Source organism: Myodes glareolus, chromosome 4, assembly GCF_982192425.1.
Source record: "Myodes glareolus chromosome 4, mMyoGla1.1, whole genome shotgun sequence".
NCBI classification, from domain to species: domain Eukaryota; kingdom Metazoa; phylum Chordata; class Mammalia; order Rodentia; family Cricetidae; genus Myodes; species Myodes glareolus.
The window spans coordinates 54,861,507-54,886,940 of NC_142029.1; the positions used below are offsets into that span (position 1 = coordinate 54,861,507).

Here is a 25,434-nt window from a genome sequence, read left to right on the forward strand (position 1 = left end):
TCTTTTTATTGTGGAATTAAGACCATTGATACTCAAAGTTATTAAAATGTATATTATTTCCTGCCGTTTTGTTGAGTTTTAGATTTATGTTGACGAGTGGCTCTGGTGTTATTTATTTTCTTTTTTTCTTTTTTATTTTTTTATTTTTTTTGTTTTTTATTTTCTTGACCTCTTAGTTGTGTCTATCCTTCTCTTCAGTCTGAAGTACTTCCCGTGTCCTTTGTAGACCTGATTTTTGTGGTTGAAAATTTCTCTATTTTTTATCATGAAAAGTCTTTATTTTTTCTGTAATCATAATTAATTGTTTTGCTGACCAGTTTTACTGTCAGTTGTCTTTCAGAAATTAGAACGTTTCTTTTCAGGTCTTCCTGCCTTCAGTGTTTCTGTCACATAATCAGCTGTTATTCTGATAGCCCTACTTTTATAAGTGACTTCATTCTATGTGGTGATAGTTTGTTTGTGTTTTAATAAAGATTACCTGAAGAAGCTTGCCTGAAGATCAGAGTACAGAGCTAAATCCTTTGAGGCCAGGGAGTGGTAGATCTCACCTTTTATCCTAGTACTTGGAAGTCCCATGCATTTAATCTTAGCACTAGGAAGGTGGAGACAGGAATGGTATATGGCTTGGCAGTGAAATGAATGTAAAGTAGGAGGAGACAAGTGCAGTCTGAGGTTTGGTGGAGACAGTGGCAGTCTGAGGACAGTGTCACCCTTTTGGTCTGAGGATTTGGTAGAAGTAAAAGATCTCTCTAGTTACTGGTTGCACTGCTTCTCTGTTCTCAGCTTTTAGCCCCTAATATTTGACTCCGAGCTTTTATTAAGAACAATTAGAATTTGTTCTACAGTCCTACACTCTAGGAGCTTTCAGTACTTTTTTTTTAATCTAATTTTACTATTTTAAGAATAATGTACGTTGGAGACTCAGTCCGTCAGTGTTACTTGTGTGTGTTTTCACGGGTGATGGTTTTGCACTGCACAGCCACTTGGTTTGCTCTTCCTGGGGAAGACTGCTTTTCATGCTCCAAGTTTTCCTTGGTCTGTGTAAGGTTGAAACCTTGTGGACTTTTCCCAGTCCACCCTGATTCTCCTCCAGTAATCTACCATTCACTATCACTAAGTAGTTAGCTAGGTTTCCAGTACCAGGCACAATTTCCATTTTGTTGAACAGAATTTAAGTCTAATTAGAGAGCTGTTGGTTACCACCAAAGTATGTGTGCCACTGTTACACCCTTAGCTGTAGTGTGCTGTGCTGGTTGTTAATGTGGTTTATAGGTATCATCACTGGGTAGTACTGTTAGTTTTCTGCCTTCTGGTACCATGGGAGTTAGTCAAGGGGATTTTCTTTTCTCGTCTTATTTAATATTTTGTAAGTTTCTTATTCCTGGATGGGCATCTCTTTTCTAGGTTTGAGAATTTTTTTTTCCCTATGGTTGTCCTGAAAATATTTTCTGTTTCTTTGGTGTGATACTATTTTTTTTTGGATTTATTTATTATGTGTTCATCCTCCATGTATGTCCACATGCCAGAGGAGGGAGCCAGATCTCATAACAGATGGTTGTGAGCCACCATGTGGTTGCTGGGAATTATACTCAGGACCTCTTAACCATTGAGCCGTCTCTCCAGCCCCTGGTGTGGTATTCTTCACCACCCTTTTTACTCATAATTTGAAGAATTGTTCTTTTTTTGACATCTCTAAGCTCTCCTATTTTTTGTTGTTATTTTGTCATTGATGGTTACTAAATGATCCATTTTTTTTCTACCTTGTCTTCAGGCTCTAATGCTATTGTTCATAGGCTCCATTCTTTTGTTAAATTTTACCACTGACCTTTTTATTTGGCTTACTTTCCCCCCCTCAGGTAATAAATCCCTTTATCTATACATCTTTACATACAGGCATACATTACAAACAGTCATTTTTTTGGTTTGAGGCCCCTGGTTTCTGTTACACTATCACCCCTGGGCCCTCACTGGGACTCTTCCTGGACATCTCATTGCTACTATTGTGTTGTGGAGACACTGTAGCCCCGGGTCTGCAATATCCCCCTCCCCACAACACACACCTGTGCTCCAACAGATCACAGATGGATGGGTGTTGGGGTGGGCCAACACTTAACCCTGGTTCTGGACTGGGTTGGTCAGCCTGTCAGCTCTCCCCTGTCTGTATCACCAGTGTGAGCTCTCTAGCATTGCCCTGGCTAGCTCATCCCTTATAACATTGAGCAACGAGTAGAGTCAGTTCTACTACCTTCACATCCTCAGGGATGGTTCTCCCATTTCTATACCTTCAGAGCCAGCTCTGCTGCTGCCCAGTCGAGGTGTAGGGACTATTCTTCTGAGTGCTGTAGCTAGTGAGGGACAGGGACAGCTCTCCCATCTGAGGCTGGGAATCTCTCCCCCACCCGTGCTGCCACATGGCAAATGAGTAATGGGAATAGCTCTCCCTTACTCACAACTTTGGTGTTGGCTCACCCACAGCTCTGCCAACAGGCCCAGGTGAGGTGCTGGGCCTGTTCTCCTGAGCGCCGCAGCTGTTGGAGGAGGCGGGCAGGAACAGCACTCCTGCCTTTAGAACCTCAGGGCCAGCTCTCCCACTTGTCTCAGATGTTGTTGGAGGTCATTTCTCGCCTGCCTTTGCTGCTGAATGGCAGATGAGGGATGGGGCCAGGTCTCCCACACTCACATTCTAGGGCCAGCTCACCTATGCCCTTATCAACAGGGTCAGCTCCACTGCTGTCCAGACAAGGAGCAGGGCCTGTTGTCCTGAGTGTTTTAGCTGCAAAGGGTCAGCTTCCTTGCCAGAGACCATAGGGAAAGGGGGAGGGCATCTTTCCCTTGCCCCCACCACCACATTGCAGACAAGGAAGGCAGTACCGGGTATGTCCCTCTCATGCCCTCAGGGCTAGCCCACCCACTTTTCTGTCTACAGGCTCAACTCTACTATGCTGTCCAAGTGAAATTCAGGGCTCATTCTCCTGAGTGCTGCAGCCAGTGACAGGCTGGGTCAGGTCCCCCACCAACTGCAGATGTCAAGGTGAAATGAGAAGGCCATCTTTCCCAATCTCACATCCCCAACAGCAGCTCACCTATGCTCCTGGGAACAGGGCCAGCTCTACTGTGGTGCCCAGGTGAGATGTAGGGCCCTCTTTCCTGAGTGCTTCAGCCTATGAGGGGCAGGACCAGTTCTCCCTAGTGTTGCACCCAATGAGGTGCAGGACAAACTCTGTGGAGCCCTATCCTCTTTGGCTTTGGTGTTATCAAGGACATCGGACATCAACACTGTGACTGCATCAGTGCCATGGACCTAGGCAAGAGCCTCACAGCAGCCCAGGCCCAGACAGCACCATGACACCAATTGATAATCAAGCTACCCACCTCAGCCGGTTCCTCACCACTTTCGCTTCTTCAGATATGTTTCTGTCCACAGGAAATGAACCATTCTGTCTCTCTTCTTACAACACACCATACATTTGCTCACTATAAGTGTCCCATCTGCTCATCAGGTGACCCATGTTTTCTCCTCAGCCCCAGGCAGGCCTGTGTATGGGTTTCTTGGCCTGCTCAGTCATCAGGCACTGGGAAGGAGCATGCTTCTTCCTTGGATCCACTTGGCTTGCTTTTTTACATTTTATTCTAGCAGCATTTCAGTCTTCTCTTTCTTCAGAAGTTCTCTTTATCAAATTGTATTTTCACGTCTTATTTCTTTCAGCTCTTTTATTTTTTTTCTTTTGAAGTAATTCATGTCCTCTTTGAGTTGATTCTACATGGTTATACCTTTTTTTTAATTCCTTGGAAGGTTTTCCAAATCGTTTTCGTTGGGAGCCATTACTATGCTAGTAGTAATTTTTGGAGAAGACATGATATTTTAGTTTTGGGTGTTGTTTTTGTTTCTGCATTTGTGCATTTGGAATTTGTTAGTTTTACTTTCTTGGTAAGAATTCAAATCACAAGAGGAGGTTACAGTGCTCAGGAGGAGACTAAGTCTTGTCAGGTGAGGTGGTGTTTTGCTCTATGGGATTGGTATTCAGAGCTGATGGCCCTTGTCCTTCTCTGGGGTTCAGCTACTTTCTGGTGTTAGCGCCAGCCCTCTGCCTGAGTCCTCAGCTTTCTCTGAAAGTTGTGGAGCTTCTTGAACCTGTTCAGCTTTCCCTGAATTGGTTCTGATTTCCATCCTGGGCCCGCAGCTTCCTGTGCCTGTGGCCCTTACCCTACCAGAAGTCTGTAACTTCAACCTTGAGTTGTTTGGTTGGCATATGAATTTTAAGGATAGATTCCTTCCTTCCTTCCTTCCTTCCTTCCTTCCTCTCTCCCTCCCTCCCTCCCTCCCTCCCTTCCTTCCTTCCTTCCTCCGTCCCTGCCTTCCTCTCTCTCTTCCTCCTTCCTTCCTTCTTTCTCCATATCCCTGGCTGTTCCTGGAACTCACTATGTAGATTAGGCTGGCCTCTAACTCAAGAGATTTGACTGCTTATGCTTCTCAAGTGCCAAGGTAAAGGTATGTGCCAGCACACTCAGGTAAGGATAGATATTTTTTTTTAATTTACACTTATTTGTTTGTTTATTATGTGTGATGCCACTGCATCTTATGGGACAACTTATGGGAGTTGATTTTCTTCTTTCACCACGTGGCATCAACAAATTGAACTCAGGTTATAGATTTGGGGCAAGTAGCCTTACCTACTAAACCAACTTGATGGCCCAGGAACCAACATATTGTCAATACATTTTTCTAGTACATCACTGAAACATGAAATTGACACAAATATTCATATCATTTATTATAGTTAATGCTGTAGTTATTTATGTATTACTATATTAATGTTACAGTTTTTACATAGCTTTAATTTTTTATATTGTCCTCAAAATTTTAGGTGTATTTTACGCTAACAGCACATTTAAATTTAGTTGGCTGAATATTTGAAGTGAATGAAATATAATACTGCACAATAGTAAGCTTGTGCTTTATGAGAAAAAGTTTTATTTTTTTTGTCTAAAATAAACTAAAATGCTTTATTATTTTTGTCTTTCTGGCTTTTTGATTTCTTTCTTTTTTTAAGACATCTTACTGTTAGTCTTCTGCTGTCACTTTAAGAACTAACCACGCCCACCCCAGCCACTTCTGACCCCACCCCCCTCGCCGCCATCTTCTCTCTCGTGTGTGTGCGAGCGTGTGTGTGTGTGTGTGTGTGTGTGTGTGTGTGTGTGTGTGTGTGTGTGTGTCTTTGTTCTCTCTATGTTTGTCTATGTTTTCCTTTCTTTAAGTAATAAATGTCTAGCTTTATGTATAGGCTTATGTCTATTTACTCGCCGTCCACCGCATCCAGCCGCCTGACTCTGCCGCTTGCCCTGGTACCCTGACTCCCCCGGCCACATGGCGCTGCCATCCTGGAGATCTTGCGGGGACCCACAGCCACTAGCAGCTGCTCTGCGAGCTGCTCTGGACATCCCATCATCTTATTATTTTTAAAAAGAACAAAACTTACTATGTACCTCTGCCTGGCCTGCAACTTGTTACTTAGATCAGGCTGACCTTGAACCCACAGAGGTCCTCTGTCCCTGCCTCCCAAGTGCTGGGGTGTCTTTGTGTCTTGAGATAGGGTCTCCTGTAACCAAAGATGGCCTGGAAATAGAGAACGACCTTGAACTCCTCCTGACCCTTCTACCCGTACTTCTTGAGTGCTGAACTTACAGGTGTATACCATCATGAGTTAAATTTAAGCTCACAATTCATTTATTCAGTTACAATTGCCACATTTCCGATGTTCAACAGTCACATGTGTTTGGTAACTTCCATATTCAAATGAAAATGGTTGTGAGTTATGGAGTTGGAAAGCAAGAGATGAATCAGAAGTTATTACAGTAATCCAACAAGAGGTGATGAATTGGACCAGAATGGTAGTGGTAGACTGTATGAGTAGTAGTTGTATTTAAGATACCTGTTAAATATCTAATTAACAGGGTTTATAAATGGATTAAGTGTAGGGTATGGGGGGGGGGAGATCAACAATGATCTTGTTTTTCTGGACTGCTGAAGAGTAGACATATTTTGAGATGGAAGATGACATTTTCTGGGTGGAGTAGGAATATTCATTCACGGGTTACCTTGTTAAGTAGGTAAAGTGTGGATATTTCCTAGAATCAAAATGTGTTTTAAGAGGCTGTTTGTTGGTTCTCAGCTGCCCAGACCCAAAATAATCTCTCAGAAACTTTATCATTTGAATCACTGCTTGGCCAATAGCTTAAGCATATTTTTAACTAGCTCTTATATCCTGAACTAACCCATCTCTATTAATCTGTATATTGCCATGAGGCTGTAGCTTTCCATGTAAAGTTCCGGTAAAGTCTGTCTCTGGTGGGGCTGCATGACTTTTTTCTGATTCCACCTTCTTTCTCCCAGCATTCAGTTTAGTGTCCATGCGCCCGCCCCCACCCCCTTCTGCCAGTGCTCTGCTATAGGCTCAAAGCAGTTTCTTTATTAACCAGTGGTATTCACAGCATACAGAGGGGAATTCCACATCAAAAATGGAGGTATAAGACAGTTTGTTTTCTGTTGCTGTGATAGAGATCATGGCCAACATCAGCTTGGGGAGAAAAGGAGTTATTTCAGCTACTTTCCAGTCACAGTCCGTCATGAAGTGAAGTCAGTACAGGAGCTGGAGACGGGAACTGAAGCAGAGTCCATGGAGGAATGCTGTTTACTAGCTTGTTCTCCTTGGCTTTCTTAGTCTGCTTTCTTATACAACCCAGTCCCCCAGTGGGCTAGATCCTTCAACATTGTTGAATATGCTCTAGAGACATGTTTATAGGCCAATTTTTCTTTTTAATATTTTTTGGTTTTTAGGTTTTTTTGTTTTGTTTTGTTTTTTAATACAGGGTTTCTCTGTGAAACAGTCCTCACTGTCCTGGAACTCACTTTGTAGATCAGGCTGACTTTGAACTCAAAAGTTTCCCAAGTGCTGGAATTTTCAGCCAATCTTAAGGGGAGGCATTTTCTCAATTGACATTCAATTGTGTCATTTTGACAAACTAAACAAGACATGAATCTGAGTTCAGCAGTTTACTCCAGAGGAACATCAGACTCTTCAGTGCATTTATAGGCATGAGGCTGAGATCAGTTTATCCAGAAACTCATAGACAAATGAGGTTGGAAGACGGAAGTTCAGAGAGGAGAGCCAGTCATCAAGAACGGGAACAGCCAGCTGCATGGGAAAAACTAGAAGAGAAGAGGAAAGGAGGAAACACAAGAAAAAGCATCTATTGCTGAGCCCCAATTATGTGAAGTGCCCAGGACGATATAAAATCACCATGGTCTTTAGCCATGCACAAACAGTAGTCTTGTGTGTTGACTGCTCCACTGTTCTCTGTCAGCCCACAGGTGGAAAAGCAAGACTGACAGAAGGATGCTTCTTCAGGAGGAAGCAGCAGAGTGACTCAGATGCCCAATGAAAAATAGTTTCACAAGGGTATAGTCAAATCATGTATAATACTACTGAGAGGTTAACTAGGGTTGAAAGTTGAGACTTGACCTTGGATTCAGCAACTTAATTGAACTTCAGCTTCTTTATGTATAAAAGCACCATTACCTTAAGCATTAGGGAGATCATCATGAAAGAAATCATTCATAGACGAATTGGGGTAGTGGAGAGGTGGCTGAGTGCTTAAAGAGGTGGCTTCTTATCAACACCCAGGTTTAATTCCCAGCACCCATGTGATGGCTCACAACTGTCTGTAACTCCAGTTCTGTGGGATTTGGCACTCTCTGCTGGCTTTTGCAGGCACCAAACATGTATATGGTACACAGACTGAAAAAAAACAACCATACATATAAAATAAATAATAAATTTGTAAGAAGGAGTGGTGAATGTTACAATTCAGAGATAAGTAAGTAAAAATGAAGGAAAGCACAAATAAGTATATAGACAGGAAGATGTGTAATTTTGTGTGGATTTTCTTACTGGAGTATGTGATGAGTGTCTACTGAGGATTGAGAAGTATGTGTGTGTGAGAGAGAGATTAAGGAATGTGATCAGGCTCTTTGTTGGTTTCAGTTTTTTGAGACAAAATCTCACAGTATAGCCTTGGCTGTCCTGGAATGGAATTCACTCTGTAGACCAGGATGGCCTTGGTGGGGTGTGTGTTTTGTTTTGTTTGCATTTTGCAACTACTTTGCTAAATTAGCTTGCAATGGGGCTTATTTTAAAGTGGTAAAGCCACTTGAAATCACTGTGCTGACCTTCCTGCTTCTATTCTCTATCACTATGTAGCTGGGGTGGGAATGAAGTTGAACACTGGCTTAGAATATGTGATGCTTTTTTTTTTTTTTGGCCGCAAAATAACAGCAAACAAACTCACTAGAACATATTTTTTCTTTAATATTTAAAAGCCCACAAATAAGGCTAGAGAGATGGCTCAGCTGTTAAAGGCTGCCCCAAATCTATCGACTTGGCATTCTGAAAACACGAGCCCCAGCTGCTTCAGCTTTGGTCACAGAAGCTGCTCTTTGAAGCAGGCGGCAGTAATTGCAGACACTCACAGTTTCCCAGAGTGCCGAGAACAAGTGACTGTTTGATGTTCATGGATAAATGGAGCGCCAAGCTCACGTCCTCCAAGACTCAGGGAATATTGTTGAAGAAGGAATAGAAAGAATCTAAGAGCCAAAGACCGGGGCAGAGTGTTAAAGAATGTTGTCTTCTGGGTGTGACAAGGCTATGATTACCCATATAAAACCTACACTTGATTGAGCCCATCAGCATCTCATCATAGTACAGGAGAGGGACTCATGAGCTTCTGTCCAAGTGCATATAGGTCATTAATGGTTATTGGAGGAGGGAGAGATGTTTCTTCAATGGCATAAATCTGGCAAGGTGCCCATACCCTATAAACAGCCTCTCACCTATAATTAAATTTAATGGATCACAAAAAAAATACATGAAATACAATAAGTAATTAGAGTTGGAGAAAGATAAGAGAGGGTAATGAAGGTCGGAGGAATATGCTCAAATACATTATATGTATATATGAAACTGTCATAGTGGAAATCATTGTGTATAATTAAAATATGCTAATAAAATCAAAGGTTTTATTATGAATGTACTATAAATTTGAATACTTTATGTTCACATTATACTTCATATATTTTTGTATTGTATATATAATAAAAGTTAATTTCGTTTTGTGTATTGTAATTTTTCCTTGGAAAGCAAATACAAAACTTATAATCTTGCCTTAGATTTGAGGCAAACTGACTGTAAACACATTCTTTTGCTTTTCTGTTTTGTTTTTATTTTTTTGAGACAAGGTTTTTCTGTGTAACCCTGACTGTCTGGAACTCACTATGTAGACCAGGTTAGCCTCAAACCTGCAGATCTACCTGCCTCTGCCTCCCAAGTGTTGGGTTTAAAGGTGTGCACCACTACTGCCCAACCAGATTTTTCTTTTTTTAAGTGGCTAAGTTTAAAAAGCAAGTAACAAAAGAAAATGTTTCTGGTACAATAGCAGCATTACAAAACACATATGTGCCTGGATAAGACACCCATTTCATAGTGCTGCAACTTTTGTTATTGTTAAGTAGACAGACTGTTTTTATAAACTTCCTTTAAAATACAAATAAGAATATTTAACAGAACTGATTATACTCACTTCAACAAAGGTCAATATGTATTTTGAGACTTCTTAGTCTTGTTGTAGTTTGTTTTGTTTCTTTGGTTTTTCAAAGCAGGGTTTCTCTGTGTATCCCTGGCTGTCCTAGAACTCAGATCCACCTGCCTTCCCCCACCAAGTGCTGGAATTAAAAGTGTGTACCACTACCCCAGGTACATTATGTCTCTAAATGTAAATTAGCAGAATGGGATAGGACCATTTCTGCCAACTTGATATTGCAGATCACTGACTCCTATTTTGCTGTCTTTTCAGGTAACGTTTCACTTGTTGCATTTCCAGTTTCCAGCACTCACTCACCAACAAAAATTTTACCGAAAACCTTAGGGCCAATAAATGTGAATGTTGGACCCCAAATGGTAAGAAAACTATCGAGTCTTGTATTTGACACTTCACTTAGGCAAGACTAATTTATAGAATTATTATGCTGAAGATATTTGGCAAAATACTACCTTTAATTATCTCATTTTCTTTAAATAAAAGTTTTATTTTTATCTGAGTGTAATTAATTAAATGTTAATGAAAGTTTTGTGCTCTTATTTTTTAAGTTTAACATAATTCACTCTGTGGTTTCTGGATGTGTATGTTAAAGATTTTCTTTCTTTATAAGGCCTCTCTTTTATTGTTTAATTAACTTGAAATCTGTTGTATACTACCTGTCTTCCGTTTTCTTTTTCTTCTAAAATAACCTTTGTGAAAACCATGTGTTCGCATATAAATTGAATGTGTAACTGAATTTATAGGTGTGCAGCATTAAAATTAAGTTGAATTTATGGCTGGAGCTGTAGATTTCAATTTTTTCCATTTAAAGGTTATTGTAGGTCAGCTCATGCTTGAACTTTCATTGGGAGGCCGCGCAGGAAGATCATCACAATTTCCAGGATAACCTGTCCACATAGTGAGCTCCAAGTAATCCAGGGAAGCCAGGTGTTGTTGGCGCATGCCTTTAATCCCAGTACTTGAGGCAGAGGCAGGCATATCTCTGTGATTTCGAGGCCAGCCTGGCCTATAAGAGCTAGTTCTAGGACAGGCCCCAAAGCTACAGAGAAACCCTGTCTCAAAAAACCAAGTAATCCAGGGAACTGCAACCCTGTCCAGAGGGAGCAAAGAGGAAGAGAGAACAGATAGAGAGGGTGGGGGGATGAGTAGCTGGGGAAACAACAATATGCCATTCTTAACCCTAAAAATACTGGATGAAAAATAGTTATGTGTGTGTTTCTCTAAAGGCATTCATTGACTCTGCTAGCACTCTCAGAAAACCTTGTTTATAATCACAGTTGTATTAAGTTACTCTTGCCTGGTTTGGTGGTTTGTACATATAAACTCCGCACTCAGGAAGTTGAGACAGGAGGATTTTAGTACATTTGAAGCCATCTGAAAAGCCTACTGTAAGGGAATGGAGAGCAGTTAAGAGAATAGCTGCTCTTGGGAGCTACAATACCCTCTTCTGTCTTCTGTGGCAACAGGCATGTAAGTGGTACACAAGCATACATGCAGGCAGAATACCCATTTATAGAAAAAAAAAAGCCAAAAAATCAGCCGGGCAGTGGTGGCACACACCTTTAATCCCATCACTTAGGAGGCAGATCTTTGTGAGTTCAAGGCCAGGCTGGTCTACAGAGCAAGTGCCAGGACAGGCTCCAAAGCTACACAGAGAAACCCTGTCTCAAGACCAAAAAAAAAAAAAAAAAAAAAAAAAAAAAAGGAAAAGGAATATAATAGTGGGACATGCCTTTAATTCCAGCATTCAGGAAGTAGAGGCAAATGGATCTCTGTGAATTTGATGCCAGTCTGATTTACTTTTTATATATTTTTCTAAAGAGTCATTTATTTATTATGTATACAGTGTTCTGTTTGCATGTTTGCCTGCATAACAGAAGAGGTCACCAGATCTCATTATAAATAGTTGTGAGCCACCACATGGTTGGTGGGAATTGAACTCAGGATCTCTGGAAGCCAGCCAGTGTTCTTAACCTCTGAGCTATCTCTCCAGTCCCTACCAGCCTGGTTTATATAGTGGGTTCCAGGACAGCCAGTGTCTTACAAAACAAAACAACAAAAAAAAATGAATAAATAAAAAGGAGAAGAAAAAAAGAAAGACAATAATTATTCTTTCATGTCCTTAGCATATATCTTCAGGTTAATCAGCTTTTCTTAGGAATGGTCTCCTAGTCAGGTGACTGGCAAGTCCAGTTGTATTAATGTTGTTTTAAAAATTGTTACCCTTTTTATGTGTATAGGTGTTTTGCCTGCATATATGTCTGTGTACTATCTGTGTGTACAGTACCCATAGTGGCAAGAAGCAGTAATCAGATCCCCTAGAACTAGAGTTACAGACAGTTGTGAGCTGCCATGTGGGTGTTGGGAATTAAACCTGGATCTTCTGTCAGAGCAATGGATCTGTCTCTCTAGACCATAGTTGGGTTAACTCTTAAGATTGAGGACAATAGTATGTAATGATTTGGGCAGAATTTTTTTTTATCCAGAGTGAAATATAAGTCAGATTCTAGTTTTTTGTTGTTTTGTTTTGATCAAAAAGTCAGAGTTTTCCTGTAATGGGCCTAACCCTGATATCTCTACTTTTTTGTATGGTATTTTAAATCTTGAGAGGTTTCCTTGGTAGTGTTACCAGGGAAACGGTAGGTGGGTGTTAGGTATATTTCTTAAGAGGAGCCTCTCCGCTACCGCAAATAATTCCAATCAGACCAAATTAGACCGAATTAAGATGCCCATGTTTAATGCAGTGCTCCCTGGAGCAAAACCTGAGACCATGTGTTCCTCTTTTGGGTGGGTCTCAGCCTAAATAGCCTGTGGGAGTCCCGGAGGTGGAGTCTGGACCAAGGCAACTCCCCAGGGGAGGGGCTTTCAAGGATGGATGCCAGGTATTACAGGGAGGTGTTGCGAGGAGCCCACTTGGTGGTTCCCGGCTGCTCAGCCCCAAAATAATCACACAGAAACTATATTATTTAAAACACTGCTTGGCCCATTAGCTCTAGCTTCTTATTGGCTAACACTTATATCTTAATTTAACCCATATGTAGTAATCTGTGTATCACCACATGGTCATCGCCTACCTGCAAAGTTTCAGTGCATCTATCTCCAGCAGCAGCTCCATGACTTTTCCCTGACCCTGCCATCTCTCTCCCTGCATTCAATTTAGTTTTCCCCGCCTAGCTAAATTCTGCCTTGCTATAGGCTCAACCTAGCTTTCTTTATTCATTAATGATAATCACAGCATACATAGGGAATCCCATATCAGTGGGGTTCAAAGCTGGTGATGAGAGCAGCATCTCTCTTCAGTGGCCTCCAGAATTGTCAGTACACATCTGGCTGCCTCATAAAAACACTCCACACTCTTCTGTCCCAAAAGGATGAAGAAGCATCAAGAAGCCGGGATCCAGCCTTTACCAGATTTTGAATATTATGGTGCTTTGATGTCAGACTTCTCATTTTCTGGAACTGGTATTTTTTTTGGGGGGGGGCTAAGTGGCTCCTTGCAGATTGAAAGTTAGATACATATTAGTTTTGAAGTAAAAGAAGAGTGGGCTTATTGTGGAAAAGCAGTGCAGTAGAACTGCCCCACAAGTAGAATAGTCACAAAAAATACAGAATTGACCTTCTCGAGGGCAGAGTAAGCAGGCACAGAGATAGATGTTTAATTTTATGTTGAAATTGAAATATTTATGCTTTTTCCAGGAAATTTTTTTTTCAGGAAATGAATTTGTGTGGCTTTTGAGGAGCCCTAAAATTTAGTGTGTGTGTACTAATTTGCATATTCCTCAAAGTGAGCCTGTATTCGTGTTACAGCTTTTCTCCTGGGCAGAGATCTTATGTGTGCTAACATTACAATAAGGTATTCTAGAGGTTCATGGATGGTCACCTTGATGGTCACTGATCTTAACGGTTGTCCGTGGCTACCAGTTTTTGTGTCCACTTAACATAAGAAGTGCAACCAGGTGTTGGTGGCGCACACATTTAATCCCAGCTCTTGGGAGGCAGAGGCAGGCGGATCTCTCTGAGTTTGAGGCCATAAAGAACAAAGTGTGAGTTCCGGACAGCTAGGACTTTTTTACACACTGTCTTGAAAAATTGGAAAAAATCAAACCAAACAAACAAAGAAGTGCAGCTAACTGCCTGTTGGTTTGTTGATTCCCTACAGCCTACCTGCTGTCATAGCCAGAGAGAGCTCTTCGTTTTCTTTCTCTCATTCTTCAGTATTCTTTTTCCTTTCTTCCTAAGTAGCCAAAGCTGGCCTTGAACTTGGAATCCTCTTGGCTTAGTTTCCCAAGTGCTGGAGTTACAGGCTTCTTCTCTTTTCTTTTATGTCTTTATCACCTTCTTAAATTTTAATTGATTAAATTATCGGAATCGGGGTGCTTACATAATGGCTCAGTGGTTAAGAGCACTGGCTGCTCTTCCACAGGAAGAAGTTCAGTTCCCAGCATCTGCCTGGCAGTGCTCGACCATTTCTAAGTCCAGTTCCAGGGATCTGAAGCCTCTTCTGGCTTCCATGGGCACCTGGAATACAAGTGGTACACAGCCATATATGCAAGCATATACATTAAATAAGGAAATGAAATAATAAGTACACACATTTTATTTTTTGAGACAGGGTCTCATTATGTAGTCTTCATCTCTAGACCAGACTTCCCTCAAACTTAAGAGAATCACCTGGGATTAAAGACATATTACAAATACCTGATTGGTTATTGTCTTTTTTTTTTCTTATTTGTGTGTGTGAGTGTGTGTGTGTGCACACTCACATGCACATGTAGAGGTGACAATACTGTGCAGGAGTCAGTTCTAGCCTTCTACCGTGTGGGTTCCAGGGATTGAATTCTGGTCATCAGGCTTGGCAGCAGGCGCCTTAACCTGCTGAACCACAGCCATTTGTCAGCTCTTCCTGTCCCTTTTAAGCATTGTTTAGTCTAGGGGTACAGAGCAGTGATAGAATACTTACTTCTAATGTACTAGTCCTGGGTTTAGTCCCCAGAACTGGGGTTGGGGAAGAAACCTAAAATTAAAACTACTGTTTTTCACCTCTGTTCCTCATTCAGTATTTTTTAAAAGTTTTTTTTTGTTTTTTGTTTTTGGTTTTTTTTTTGTTAGAGAATTTTTGACTAGACTATTACTTATCATTTTCTTTTTACCTCTTATATTTTTTCCTTGACATAATCTTGATTACAGTTTCTCCACCCTCTATGCTTCCCAGGTTCATTAGCTGCTTCTTCTCTTTTTTTTTCTTTTCTTTTCTTTTCTTTTCTTTTCTTTTCTTTTCTTTTCTTTTCTTTTCTTCTCTTTTTCGAGACAGGGTTTCTCAGTTGCTATGGAGCCAGTCCTGGAACTCATTCTATAGACCAGGCTGGCCTCGAACTCACAGAGATTCTCCTGCCTCTGCCTCCCAAGTGCTGGAATTAATGGCATATACCATCACCACCATCAGCTTCTTTAAAGCTAGTTTCTAAACTGGACAGTTTTGAAGCTCCAAAGCTTCAGAGAAACCCTGTCTTGAAAAGCCAGGAAGGTGGAGGGGGGGGGACTAGTTTCTACCCTTCCCTTTTGATCTCTTTGAAGCAGAAGCTTAGCTGAAGGTAGAGATTTCAGATGGGACTATCAAGCCTGCCTAGAAGGTAGAGGCACATGCCGTCAACTTGTGGTCTAAGATCCATCCCTGGAGCTTACTTACATGGTGGAAGGAGAGACCCAATTTCTGAAAACTGTCTTCTGCTCTCCTCTCATGTGCTATGGCACGCAGGGGCTCTATCTGTCTATCATCTCTCTACCTATCTCTTCCTCTTGCGCTCTCTCTCTCTCTCTCTCTCTCTCTCCCTCTCTCTCTCTCTCACACACACACACACACACTAAAAAGGACTTGTGAAAAGAATTTTCATTGGTTGTGAAAACTAATTTATATTTTTGTTTATTGTTGTGTATGTATGTGAATGTGTGCCCCACATGTGGGGGTACCTGTGGAGGTTAGAAGAGGTCGTTGAACACCTGGAGCTGAAGTTACAGATGCTGACATGGGTGTTGAGAACCTAATTTGGGTCTTCTAAAAGAGCATCAAGTAACTGCTGAACCATCCCTCAAACCTGGGAAACTAACTTAGCAGTTTTAACTAACTTGCCTTAGTTAGGAGATTTGACCTTTCCTCACAGCTTAACATATAAATGATACATATCTTAAGAACATTCATTTGTATATTATGATGACCTCATGGCTGTCTTACTTGAGAGGAATAGAAGCTACAAACTTGCTGGGCGATGGTGACACACTCCTTTAATCCCAGCACTTGGGAGGCAGTGGCAGGTGGATCTCTGAATTTGAGGTCAGCCTGGTCTACAAAGTGAGTTCCAGGACAAACTCCAAAACTACACAGAGAAACCCTGTCTCTAAAAACAAACAAACAAGAAAGGAAAAGAAACTACATGCTTAGTGAAAGCAAAAAAAAATGTCATTTTAATTGAATATAATACTTAATTGTGAACGTTCTTTTTCAGAATAAATATGCTCTCAGCTTTTTTAGCAGTAGATGGCAGTAGTACTTTAGATATATTTTTGAGGGCAACCAGTCTTCTTTGTAAGACTGTTTAGTTACTGTTGATTTTCCTAGTCTAAATAATCAGTTGTCCTAGAGATAACAGACAAGATTAAATTAAAGATATTTGAGGTTAAGGTCTGAAAACAGTTGATTCTAAGGTTTAAAATGCTTTTTCCTTCTTTTAGCTGAATGTTAGAAGTACATTTACACTTATTTTCATATGTGTACATGTCTGTCCACTTGAGTCACAGTGTGTATATTTGGAGATCAGGGAATTCCCAAAGTCACTTCTCTCCTTCTACCATGTGGGTTCTTAGGTCATTAAGCTTGGTGGCAAGCAACCTTTACCCAACGTGGCCTCCTTCTCGACCTAGAGGTTTGTTTTTCAACTAACTTAAATCTGGAATTTTAAAATTTTATTGTTCAGGGATATAAAATATGCTTTGACCCTGCTGGACCATGGTGGCACACACCTTTAATCCCAGTACTTGGAAGGCAGAGTCAGGTACATCTCTGTGAGTTCAAGGCCAGCCTGGTATACAAAGTTAGTTCCAGGACAGCCAAGATTGTTACACAGAAAAATCCCGTCTTGAAAAACCAAATATATATATGCTTTGATTCATCATCCACATAATTTTTCTGTATTTGGAAGTAGATTGAGTTTTACTTTGTTTTTTGTTTTGTTGTTGTTTATTTTGTTTTAGCTTGATTTGAGATGGACTATTACTATGTTACCCAGACTTGTTTGGAACTCCTGAACAGTTCTCCTGCCTCAGCCTCCTGTGCAACTGGTACTGCGGGTGTTGCACATCCATGTCTATCTGTTTAATTTTGGTTTGGTTTTCAGACAGGGTCTCATTATGTAGACTAGGCTAGCCTTGAACCTCACAGAGATCTGCCTGCCTCTGCCTCTAGTGTTGGGATTGAATGTGTGTGCCACCATACACAGCATTTGTTTTGTTCAGTAATGATCATTGTTATTATCCTTTTGGCCGGATGTGGTGGCGCATGCTTTCAATCCCAGCACTCCAGAGGCTGGGGGCAGGTGAATGAATATCTGTGAGTTTGAGGCCAGCATGGTCTATAGAGTCAGTTCCAGAACAGGACAGCTAGTACTATTTCACCTTGTATTGCCGTTTAAAAGAGTTCCACACTAGCCCAGAATGAAGTACAATGAAGGTTTATTTATTAGGGGGTAAACTCACCGAAAGATTAGTGATCCACAGTCCTCTGCTTGCACAGGGAACTGGAACCAAATTCAGCAGCCAATCACCTCCCACTCCTCAAGCTTTATGTCCTGAATTTATAGTGCATTAGACCATGCCCAAAGTGGGCCAACATCTTAAAGGCTTTTGCCTGAAGGAGTTCCCACAGCACCTCCCACTTTTATCTAAATAAGAGAATTCTAAGCCTAATACAGAACTATATACGATAAGAACAAATATCAAGCATAAAAACTAGAATTACAATTTCAGCATGAACATCATCAAGCAAGAAACATATGCTAAATGTTTCAATAGTTATCCTATCCTAAGGATTCTCAAGTCTTATGTTAGAAATGACTCGGCTAAGTCATGAGAAGAAAGTTACTATGATTATCTAGTCTTCAACCCTATCAAAGACCTGAGAAGGGAAATAATATTATATGAGGGGCTGGAGAGATGGCTCAGAGCATTGACTATTTTTTCAGAGGTCCTGAGTTCAATTCCCTGCAACCACGAGGTGGCTCACAACCATCTGTAGTGAGATCTGGTGCCCTCTTCTGGCCTGCATATATAATTTTTTTTAAAAAATCTTTTTTTTTAAACAAAATATTGTATGAGTAAACAGGAAATGTAATCAAGCAAGATAGTTTCTGAGTAGTTGGTTGGGTTTTTCTGAAGTTTTTACTTGAAGTTCTGGCCAGAACATTAAAAGAAGGTGCACCATGTCATGTAGCCAAGTTGGAATCATCTTGAGCAGTTTGTAACCCAAAACTGATGTTAAAGTGGTGTTATCAGCATCATGACATCATATCCGCCAGGTGGAATCATTGTTGTGGGGTCCCATCTTCTTCCTGGAAATGTCAAAGATTATTGCAGGAAAATATATTGTTAATTGTGGAAAACTTAAACATTATTCAAATATACATATTTTCAACAAAAGTTACCATAGAGATAATAATAGGTATGAAGAAAAGTAAAATTTTTTCTAGATTTTTTTCTTTCTTCTGTCCCATACCAGGTAGCTCCTGATATGAGACAGAAACTCTGGATTTTTGTTTTAACAGTGTGCTTGGATTTAGAGAAGGATAGCCGCTGTCCAACTCCAAAGCCAACTTTGATTTTTAAATGAGTTGCGATTATCATTATACTGAGAAGTAGGGAGATATGTATGTTTAGGTAGTGAAATTTTATCCTGCAGAGGATATGGGTACCATAAGTCAGATTTCTCTTTGCTTGGTGATTTTTTTTTCTAGATACCTATCTTCTTTAGGCATCTAAATGTCCAAGGTCTCTTGACTTTTTGAAGATGGATATTTTCCTGCAAAGAGAAGAAACCTGCCCCAACCTTTATGCTATTTCCTTATCACCTATAGGATTGTCACCTCTGTGGCTGAGCTGTCATTTCTCTTTCTGAAGAGGTTTTTCTTTTTAAAACTGAATCTTTATTTTTATGGTTTTTAAAGCTTTTCTTCTCCTGTGGGAACAAGAGCAAAGCCTCTTTTCTAACAGCACACCTCCTGACTTTCATTATAACTGCCTGACCTGTAGGATTGTTTAGTATAACTGTAAGATGCTTTATATTATAATAACCAAAAACCTTTTCTTTTCTTTAGACATATGCTGTCTTTATTTGTGCACCTATACCTATGATGGCCATAACTTCTAGTAAATGCATGATTACCGAATCATTCTTTTACAGACGCAAAGCATTTGCCCATTGAAAATCTGAATAGGTTTCAATGATGTGGTGTACATATTTTAATTTTCCAAATTCTGCAAAGTAGAACACATCCATCTGCCAGATTTCATTCCTTTGCGTACCCTTTGGGTGACTTCCTGCAGGTTGTGGTGTTTGATTATATAAAGAACAAGATTTCTTTTTAACAACAAATACAAGAGAAATCAAGGGCTGATTGATTCTTCCATACAGTGATCATCTTGTTGCAGTTGCTTCTGTACCCGCTGTTGTAAAGCCTGCAGTTTTTCTTCTGTTGAAGGCCATTGTTTAACCCATATTGGTTTCTAAGTTAAGCATTTTAAAGGTTGTTGGTATTTCTGAATGTTTGCTAATTGTTTTGTGGTTTTGTACAGCCTGAATGGTTGATGACTTTTTTATGGTGTATCCTTATAATATCCTTCCCAGAAACATGAGTTGGTTTATGTTCCATGTCTGAGACTGCAGGAATGTTAATCTAAGTATTCCATTGTTGTAACAGATCATGACCCCATAGATTAAAAAAAATAGAGAGAATATGCGTTTTCAGCTTAGATTACAAACTCAACTCTGTCATCTCTCCAGTTTGTCCACTCAGAATGTATTAAGATCCCAGCACTTGTGGATAGAAGAGACAGATCTCTGAGTTTGAGACTAGTCTGGTCTATATAGCAAGCTAAATTTAGTAACTTCTTTCCAGATTTATTCTCAATTAAAAAAAATCAATTTTTTAAAATGTCTTCCTTCTCATCCTCCTCCAGAGTCCTTTAAATCAGTAACACTAAACTCTAGGCTGCCAATTTTAGAGAATTCTTTAGTAATAATATTATATAAGTGAGACATTGAGTTAGAGTGCTTAGAACAGTTTTGTGGAAGCTCCTCTTGTAGGATTAGAGTAGTTTAGATAGATTGATGAAATACTCCAGTTTTCTTCTGTTAGTGTTTGATTCCTGCCCACCCGACCAGTACTGGGAATTAAGTCTAGAGTCTTATACTTGCTGGGTGAATACACTGAAAGTGAGCTTCATGCTCAGCCTCACATTGTTTTTCCTATGCTGTTCATATCCAAATTCTGCTTGATAGAGAACATTTTGGTGAGAACTATGTCCTTCATACTGGTGTTTTTGTTTTGTGTGATGGGGTCTCATTGCATTGCTCTGACGGACCTAGAACTCAGTCTGTAGACCAGCTGGCCTCAACTTCAGAGATCTGTGTGTCTCTGTCTTTCAAGAGCTGGAATTACAAACTTGAGCAAACACTTGCAGCTTTTCTGTGAGTGTCCTTTGGCATTGTATAGACCCTGCAGAATGATGTGGAGTTTGAACATAGTGCCAAATGCAGATTAGCAGTCTAGCTTTCAGAAGACAGTATAAATAGAATCATTTCTTATATAGATAGTTTTATACAGATTTTTTTTTTCTTGAGTCTTCACCAAAGTGCTATTAGTATGGAAGTTTGCAAGTTGTTGCTAAAGTAGAATTCTTACATGCTCAGTAGCTGTTGCATCCATTATCCAAAGAGGGACCAGTCTTCTTCCAATAACTTCCACTCATTGGAGCATGCTTTTTTGAGACAGGGTCTCACTGTAGCCGTGGCTGGTTAGAAAATTGCTACATACATAAATGTTGGCTTTAAATAAGTGGAGGACTCTTCTGACTCTGCCTCCTTAGTGCTGAGGCTATAGGTGTGTACCACCACACCCAGCTTCCAAATCTTTTCCTTAAAAATCAATCAATCAATCAATCAATCAATCAATCAATAAATAAATAAATTTAAAGCAGCGCTTTCACAGTCTTATGACAACTGTCATCCAGATACAGAGGGCCTAGGTCAGTCTCAGGCAGGTTCTCTAGCTGTTGCCCTAGAGTCCATGAGCTCCCGCTATGTCAGGGTCAGCTGTTTCTGTGGTTTCCCCATCGTGATCCTGTGTGTCTCCCACCTCATCCCAACCCCCCTCTTGTCCCCCGTCCCTCACCACTCCTTGCTCATCTGGGCTCCTGGAGCTCAACCCAGTGCTTGGCTGTGGATCTCTGCCTCTGCTTCTGCCAGTTACTTGATGAAGGTCCCATGATAACAATTAAAGTAGTCACCAATCTGATTACAGGGAAGGCCAGTTAGACACCCTCTCCACTATTGCTACACGTCTTAGCTGGGGTCATTTTTTAAATTTCTGGGAGTTTACCTGCACTAGGTTTCTCCTTTATACCCCAAGATGGCCCCCTCTATCAAGGTACATCTTTCATTACTCACCTTCTCTGTCCCTTCCCCAACTCAACCATTCCAGTCCCTCATGTTCCCCACTCCACATCCTCTCCTCTCTACTCATCTCCATCTCCAGTTTGCCTAGGAGATCTCATCTATTTCTCTTTCCCAGGGTGACCCATGTGTCCGCCTTAGGGTCCTCCTTGTTATTCGGTTTCTCTGGAGCTGTGGATTGTACCTTTGTTATCCATTGCAGAAGGCACTCTTAACCAAGGAGCCATCTCTCTAGCTCCCAAAGTACTAGGATTATAGGCTTACCACTTAGGACAAAAGCTTTTTATTTTTCTAATGGGAAGATGTTGTTAGTTGACAGTTTAATCCTTCCAAATTGTTTGTTCACCTACTTCAATCCACATTGTGACATCATGCCAGGAATCAGGATACTGATGTTTTAAGAATGCTAGGGTCTAAATTAATCAAAGATACTACTGATAGTTTAGATGATTGTTTAGATAGCATTGTGTGTTAGCCAGCAACACCCTGTCTGTCTGTCTGTCTGTCTATTTAAATATGCATCTTTTATCTGAAATGTGTCTATGCACCGTGTGTGTGCCTGATGTTTGTAGAGGCCAAAAGAAGGCATTGGGTCCCCTGGAACTGGAATAATGGACAATTATAAGCTGCCATGTGGGTGCTGGAAATCAAACCCAGGTCCTTTGTAAGAGCAGCCAGTGCTCTTAACTGCTTGAACCATCTCCAGCAATGCCTTACTTACATTTTTTTAAATAACAATTTAAACATTTTCATTTAAAAATACTTACTTGTTTGAGACAGGGTCTCACTATTTAGCCCTGGCTGTCTTGGACAGCCAGGCTAGCCTCAAGCTCACAGAAGATCCGCTTGCCTCTGTCTCCCTAGTGCTGAGTTTAAAGGTGTGAATACTTAATTTTATTTTCTTGTTACCAACTCTACAGATTATAAGCACACCACAGAGAATTACCAATTCAGGAAGTGTTCTGATTGGGAGTCCATATCCCCCTGCACCAGCAATGGTCACGCAGACACACATAGCTGAGGCTGCTGGCTGGGTTCCCAGGTAAGAGGGTCAGAAATGACTGTTTCTAAGTCTCCCCTCACTGTCCTGCTGTCTTGTCCTTGTCTTCCTACCTCCCCTTTTTACATTTATTATTTTGCAAATGTGTGCACACATGCTTGTCATGTAGCCTGTGTGGAAATTAAAGGAAAGCTTTGGGAGTCAGTTCTTTTCCCACTGTGAGTCCTAGAGATCCAACTCAGTTTGTCAGACTTACCACAGGTGCCTCTAACACACTAAGTCATCTCGCCAACCCAAATATTTTATTGTTAATTATGTATATATGAGTATATAAAGGGGTGGGATATGTGACCATGAGTGCATGCAGGTGCCTGTTTAATCCAGAAAAGGGTACTGGTTCACTGGAGCTGGAGTTTTAGGTGGTTGTGATCCACCCAAGGTCAATGCAGTAAAACAAGAAAGCCTGGTTCTCTGATAGAGCAGTACATGCTCTTAACCACAACACTGTCTCTTCAGAGAGAGAGAGAGAGAGAGAGAGAGAGAGAGAGAGAGAGAGATATTTTTGTGGGCATATGTATTTGTCATCATACATGTATATGAATGAATACATATAGAGGCAAGAGGTTAACAGCAGGTGTCTACCTTCATCACTCTACATTTTATTTGCTGAGGGAGGTCTCTTGCTGATTTGACTAGTCTATCTAGCCAGTTTACCTCAATCATCTCTGAGTGCTTGCCAGGATTTCAGGCAGCTTACCCCATAGTCCTAACTTATATATGTGTGCTGGGGTCTGGTTGTTGGGCTTGCATGGCAAGTGTTTTATATACTAAGTCATCTCACCAGCCCTTGAGTTCTCTTCTTGTTTTGTTAATCGGCATTATTTATTTTTGTTTGGGGGGTTTTGAGATTGGGGTCTCATGTAATTTAGAATGGTCTCCAGCTCACTAAGTCCTTTAAGTGTTCGTCCTGACTCCTGATCTGATTATGTCCACCTTCCGAGTGCTGGTTACAGGTTGCTATGAGTTTGGGTTTTACTGTTGTTTGGGACCGAGTCTTGAGATATAACCTTGGCTAGCCTAATACTTGATATATAGCCCTGACTAGTCCTGAACTCTCAGTGGTCCTTCTGCCTCAGCCCCTTGAATACTGAAGTTGTAGTTATTTGTCACCATACCCAGTTAGTTTAGATCTTTAAAACTAATATATTGCTTTAAAATCACCACTTATGATTGAGCTCCCTGTGTAGTCCAGGCTTGCCTCAATACGCAGTACCACCACGTCAGTGAGTACAACCATATTTTTTATGCTTTTTTCACTTTAACTTCATTTGCATTCTTCTTTTGTCTGCATGAATGTCTGTGTGAAGGTATTGGAGTCCCTGAAACTGGAGTTACAGGCAGTTGCGACCTGCCATGTGGGTGCTGGGAATTTAACCCAGGTTCTCTGGAAGAGCAGCCAGTGCTCTTAACTGCTTAGTCATCTCTCCAGCCCTGAGTACAACCATTATTTAAGCTGAGAAAAATGGTTTAACAAATTATCACTAGATCTTCTGACTTTTCAAAACTTTGAAATAGGACTACTTTTTATGATTATAATACTTAGCTACTTTGGAGATATAAAAATTAACTTTATAAATTTTCACACTTAAAAGAATTATGTTGTTTTGGCTTTACTCATGATTTTCCCTTTAACTTTCTTAAAAATCAGAAAAAAAACTAGGAAAAGAGGGCAAATATATTAACATTTTCATTAAAACTTTCCTTGATTTTTTTTTTAAATAAATATTAGGCAGTGAAATAGATACTCCGTCTGTTACCATTTTGCCCCCATTACTGTCAAACCCTTTATGTTTCACTTTTGTTTATAAAATGCTTTTTCCTCTGTTACTTCAGCATCCTGTCTTCTGGAAGAGGTAATGAGTGGTGGTTCATTAATGTAATCCCAGACCGTTGGGAGAGTTCAAGGCCAGTCTGGGTGACATAGTAAAACCTTGTCTCATGGGGTGGGGAATGGGTACATATGCATGCAAGAAAGAAAAGGAGTGACTAGAGACGCGGCTCAGTGGGAAGAATACTTGTTCTCACAAAGGAGCAGAATTTGGTTCCCAGCACTCACATCAGGTGGCTCAGGATTCCAGCTCCCAGACATCTGATACCATCTGGCCAATGTGGGCACCCACATACACGTGGCACATACACATAAATAAAAATTAAAAGGAAGGAAGAAAGAAAAATATTAAAATAATACTCTAAACTCTATCATTTTTGAAGTTTTAGTACTTGAGGTGTTACACATCTAATAACATACTACTTGGGTTCTACCCTATGTGTGTTTATGCAAACCAACAGTAATTCTTTATTAAGAATGACCTTTGCTTCAAGGATAAGTAAGTTAATGAAGTAAGAGCCCTGTCAAGTTTTGCCATGTACAGAGTTACAGACATATCCATATAAACAAGGGTTTTGTAAAAGTTGATTTGTAAATCTGTACTGTTTTCCTACCCAAGTATTCATTGAGCTTATTCCAACCTAAGAATTATTATATTTTGATGTCTTTATCCCATGGTAAAAATTAAGTTTTTTTTCATGTGTACATTCAGTTTAGAATGAGTCAAACTATAATGAATGATTTAAGAGATAGAGTTGTGTTATGTGCTATGCTTAAGCTATCTTTTTGTCTTTTTAGTGATAGAAAACGGGCTAGAGAATTTATAGACTCTGATTTTTCAGAAAGGTGAGTATAAGTGTCTTTTGTTTCACATTCCGCAATGAAAAGGGGGGCTCCTTTGTATAACTTTTAACTTCATTCAGTTTCTACCATTATTTCATTCTGCACTGAGCTTTTTAATTCACTTTTTTGGTGTGGGGTAGAGATTTTTGAAACATTGTTTCTCTATAGCTTTGGAATCTGTTCTCTAACTTGCTTTGTAGACCAGGCTGGCCTCAACTCACAGAGATCCATCCACCTGTCTCTGCCTCCCTAATGCTGGAGTTAAAGGCGTTACCACCACCGCTCAGCCTCCCATTCACTTATTGGCAAAGTTTGAGTAGATATTTCATGACATTA

At 40.4% G+C, this 25,434-nt stretch overlaps 1 protein-coding gene across 21 annotated transcripts in view; it reads left to right on the plus strand.

Moving 5' to 3' along the window:
• Tfdp2 (transcription factor Dp-2) overlaps nt 1-25,434 on the plus strand; it is a 136,019-nt gene that overhangs the window by 71,729 nt on the left and 38,856 nt on the right. For 15 of the 21 annotated variants that reach the window (XM_085689564.2, XM_085689554.2, XM_085689555.2 and 12 more), the window contains 3 exons: nt 9,907-10,010; nt 22,288-22,409; nt 25,054-25,101. In XM_085689564.2, the coding sequence (XP_085545690.1) occupies nt 9,907-10,010; nt 22,288-22,409; nt 25,054-25,101 (274 nt within the window). Of the gene's footprint in view, nt 1-7,362; nt 7,458-9,906; nt 10,011-22,287; nt 22,410-25,053; nt 25,102-25,434 lie in introns of all 21 variants that reach the window. The other 6 variants (XM_085689559.2, XM_085689561.2, XM_085689562.2 and 3 more) reach the window with 3 other exon arrangements.